Source organism: Corvus kubaryi, unplaced genomic scaffold (genome assembly GCF_017639235.1).
Source record: "Corvus kubaryi isolate FWS band 111438036 unplaced genomic scaffold, C.kubaryi_AGA036_p1.0 123, whole genome shotgun sequence".
Lineage (NCBI taxonomy): Eukaryota > Metazoa > Chordata > Aves > Passeriformes > Corvidae > Corvus > Corvus kubaryi.
Window position 1 is genome coordinate 675,883 of NW_024580658.1, and position 3,715 is coordinate 679,597.

Consider the following 3,715-nt stretch of genomic DNA (forward strand, 5'->3'; position numbering starts at 1 on the left):
GCGCCCCCCCTGGGGGTCCTGGCTCTGCCCCACCCTGCCCTCGCCCGAACCCAATCGTCCCCTGCCAACGTCAAACCCCCCCCGCCCGAGGGGCCCCCCAAGCACCTCTTCACCACAGGTACGGCGCTGGGCGGGCTGGGGGGGCTGTGCTGCAGGGTGCTCTGGCACTTGGGGGGGTCGGGGGGTCCCTGTCCCGTGGGGTTCTGCGTCCCTCAGGGTGACATGGGGGGCTCGTGTCCCATGGGAAACCCCAGGGATGCCCGTGTCCCCCCGCGAGGTGTCCCATTGCTTGGTGGGGTTGTTGGTGTCCCTCTCCCATAGGATTCCCTTCTTCCCTGGGGTTCCCAATCCTTTGGGGTGCCCAGGGGTCCCCCTGTTCCCTAGGTTCCCCCTGTCCTCTGGGGTTCCCAATCCCTTGGGGTGCCTGGTGTCCCCCAGTCCCACGGACTCCCTGTGTCCCCTGGGGTTCCCAACACCTCGGGGTGCCCAGGGGTCCCCATATGCCATGGGATGCCCCTTTCCCCCGGGGCTGCCCCTCCCCGGGGGTGTCCCGGTGGCAGTGCCAGCCGTGCTGTTCCAGGCGTGGTGTACGACACGTTCATGCTGAAGCACCAGTGCACCTGTGGGAACACCACCATCCACCCCGAGCACGCTGGGCGCATCCAGAGCATCTGGTCCCGGCTGCAGGAGACGGGGCTGCTCGGGAAGTGTGAGGTGAGGGGGTCCCCGCGTCCCGGGGGGGCCAGGGTGGCACGGGGAGCTCGGGGGGCTCAGCCTGTGCCCGTCCCCAGCGGATCCGGGGCAGGAAGGCGACGCTGGAGGAGATCCAGACGGTGCACTCGGAGCACCACGCGCTGCTCTACGGCACCAGCCCCCTGAACCGCCAGAAGCTGGACAGCAAGAAGCTGCTGGGTGGGTGCTGGGGGGCCCCGATGCCTGGGACCCCCCCTTTGGAGCTGACCCTGTTCCTTGTGATCCCTCTGTCCCCTGCGGGTCCGCACCCCCTTGGGTGTCCAGCAGAGTCCATGTCCCATGGGGGGTCCCAATCCTTGGGGTGCCCAGGGGTTCCATGGGATCCCTCTGTCCCCTGGAGTTTCCCCATCCCTTGGAGTTCCCCCTGTCCCGCGGGCTCCTCATCCCCTGGCACTCCCAATCCTTTGGGGGGCCCAAGGGTGCCCTTGTCCCATGGGATTCCCCTGTTCCCCGGGGTTCCCAATCCTTTGGTGTGCCCAGAGGTCCCCTTATCCCACGGGACCCCTGTGTCCCCTTGTCCCCATCATCCCTTGACCCCGCAGGTCCCATCACGCCGAAGACGTACACGGTGCTGCCGTGCGGGGGCATCGGGGTGAGTCTGGGGGCACGGGGGGGTGTCCCCGGGGTGGCCGTGCCCCGCTGACCCCCGGTGTCCCCGCAGGTGGACAGTGACACGGTGTGGAACGAGCTGCACTCGTCCAGCGCGGTGCGCACAGCCGTGGGCTGCCTGCTCGAGCTGGCCTTCAAGGTGGCCGCGGGTGAGGTCAAGGTGAGCGCGTGTCACTGTCACTCTGCCCCCCTGCCCGTGTCCCCCTGTCCCACTCGTGTCCCGATGCCACACGTGTCCCTCTGCATCCCATCCGTGCCCCTCTGTGTCCCACCCGTGTCCCTCTCTGTCCCCCAGAATGGCTTCGCCGTCATCCGCCCCCCAGGCCACCACGCCGAGGAGTCCACGGCCATGTGAGTACAGGGACAGGGCCGGGACCCCCGCCCAGGGCCACCCCCTCCACCAATGTCCCCTGTCCCTTGTCCCCAGGGGCTTCTGCTTCTTCAACTCGGTGGCCATCTCGGCCAAGCTGCTGCAGCAGCGGCTCAGCGTGGGCAGGATCCTCATCGTGGACTGGGTAAGGGGGGACGGGGGGGGCCCACAGGCCTTGGGGACCCCGTGGGTCGGCGTGGGGGGGTCCCTGATGTCACGGGTGCCCCCCCAGGACATCCACCACGGGAACGGGACCCAGCAGGCCTTTTACAGCGACCCCCACGTGCTCTACATCTCCCTGCACCGCTACGATGATGGCAACTTCTTCCCGGGCAGCGGGGCCCCCGAGGAGGTACCGGGGGGAATTTGGGGGGGTGGAGGTTTCCCCGTGCCCCCCCCGGCCCTGGCTGTGGCACGGGGGGGTCACCTGTGGCTGTGCCCAGGTGGGCAGCGGGCTGGGCGTGGGCTACAACATCAACATCGCCTGGACTGGCGGCGTGGACCCCCCGATCGGGGACGTGGAGTACCTGACAGCCTTCAGGTGGGGGGGCCGGACCCTCGGGGGTCCGGGCTCGGGGGGAGTCGCTGTGTCCTGGGGGGAGGGTCCTCATGGCATTGAGAGGGGCTTGCTGGGAATTCCGGGGTCCTGGGGAGGGTTCCTGAGCCCTTGGGGGGGCTCTGTCCCAGGGAGGGGTCCCGGTGTGCTGGGGGAAGGGTCTCTGTGCAGCAGGGGGGTCCCTGCACCAGCGGCTCCTCTGGATCCTGGGGGGGTCCCTGCAGCCCTTGGGGGGGTCTCTGCAGCCCTTGGGGGGGTCCCTGCTCCTGGGGGGCTCCCCATGTCCTGAGGGGTGTCCCTGTATCCTGGTGGTTCCCTACCCCCTGGGAAGGGTCCCTGCCCTCTTGGGGGGCTCCCCCAGCCCTGGGGGGGTCCCGAGCCGCCGCTGCCCCCAGGACGGTGGTGATGCCCATCGCCAACGAGTTCTCCCCGGACGTGGTGCTGGTCTCCGCCGGCTTCGACGCCGTCGAGGGCCACCTGTCCCCGCTCGGTGGCTACTCTGTCACCGCCAAGTGTGAGTGGGGTCCGGGGGTGTCCCGGGGAGGGGACCCCGGCCCGGCCGCCCCTCACCCTGTCCCCGGTGCCCCCCAGGTTTCGGGCACCTGACGAAGCAGCTGATGATGCTGGCGGGGGGCCGGGTGGTGCTGGCGCTGGAGGGGGGGCACGACCTGACGGCCATCTGCGACGCCTCCGAGGCCTGCGTCACCGCCCTGCTCGGCCTCGAGGTACAGGGGACACCCCCGGGGACCCCCCAGCCTTTCCCCGGGGCTGTATTGGGGCGCACACCCCGTGCCATGCCTCAGTTTCCCTCCTCTGGTTGGTGGGGGGCTCCGGTCCCGTCCTTGCCCTCGCTTTGGGGGTGCTGGTGGCAGTTTCGGGGGTCTGACAGGGTGTCCCCCCCCAGCTGGAGCCCCTGGACCCGGCCCTCCTGCAGCAGAAGCCCAACGTGAACGCGGTGGCCACGCTGGAGAAGGTCATCGAGATCCAGAGTGAGAACGGGGGCGGCACGGGGGGTCCCCGAGGGGTCCCTGGGACTGACCCCGTCACGGGGGGCACGAGGGGTCCCTGGGAGTTCCCCGGGCTGTCCCTTCTTTGGGGGTCCCACGCAGGCGGGGTGTCCGCGGGCCCGTCCCAGCCGTGTCCCCTCGCTGTCCCCTCAGGCCGGCACTGGGGCTGTGTCCGGCGCTTCGCGGCCACCGTGGGCCGGTCCCTGCTGGAGGCGCAGCGCGGGGACACCGAGGAGGCCGAGACGGTGACAGCCATGGCCCTGCTGTCGGTGGGCGCCGAGCAGGGCGGGGCAGACCCCCAGCCCAGGTACGGCCCGGGGGGTGCAGGGAGCCGGGGGGGACCCCGGGGGGGACACGGGGGGGGCTGTGACACTCGGAGGGACCCTGGGGGTGACCCTGGGGGGGTGCAGGGAGCCGGGG

At 70.7% G+C, this 3,715-nt stretch overlaps 1 protein-coding gene across 1 annotated transcript in view; it reads left to right on the top strand.

The window, feature by feature from the left end:
• HDAC5 (histone deacetylase 5) overlaps positions 1-3,715 on the top strand; it is a gene marked incomplete at its 5' end in the record, with an annotated part of 4,248 nt that continues 533 nt past the window's right edge. Inside the window, 13 exons of the mRNA XM_042048575.1 lie at positions 1-118; positions 581-714; positions 792-912; positions 1,296-1,345; positions 1,415-1,522; positions 1,658-1,713; positions 1,790-1,877; positions 1,965-2,084; positions 2,176-2,273; positions 2,684-2,802; positions 2,880-3,013; positions 3,193-3,277; positions 3,449-3,602. Coding sequence (XP_041904509.1) covers positions 1-118; positions 581-714; positions 792-912; positions 1,296-1,345; positions 1,415-1,522; positions 1,658-1,713; positions 1,790-1,877; positions 1,965-2,084; positions 2,176-2,273; positions 2,684-2,802; positions 2,880-3,013; positions 3,193-3,277; positions 3,449-3,602 — 1,385 coding nt within the window. The remainder of the gene's footprint in view (positions 119-580; positions 715-791; positions 913-1,295; positions 1,346-1,414; positions 1,523-1,657; positions 1,714-1,789; positions 1,878-1,964; positions 2,085-2,175; positions 2,274-2,683; positions 2,803-2,879; positions 3,014-3,192; positions 3,278-3,448; positions 3,603-3,715) is intronic.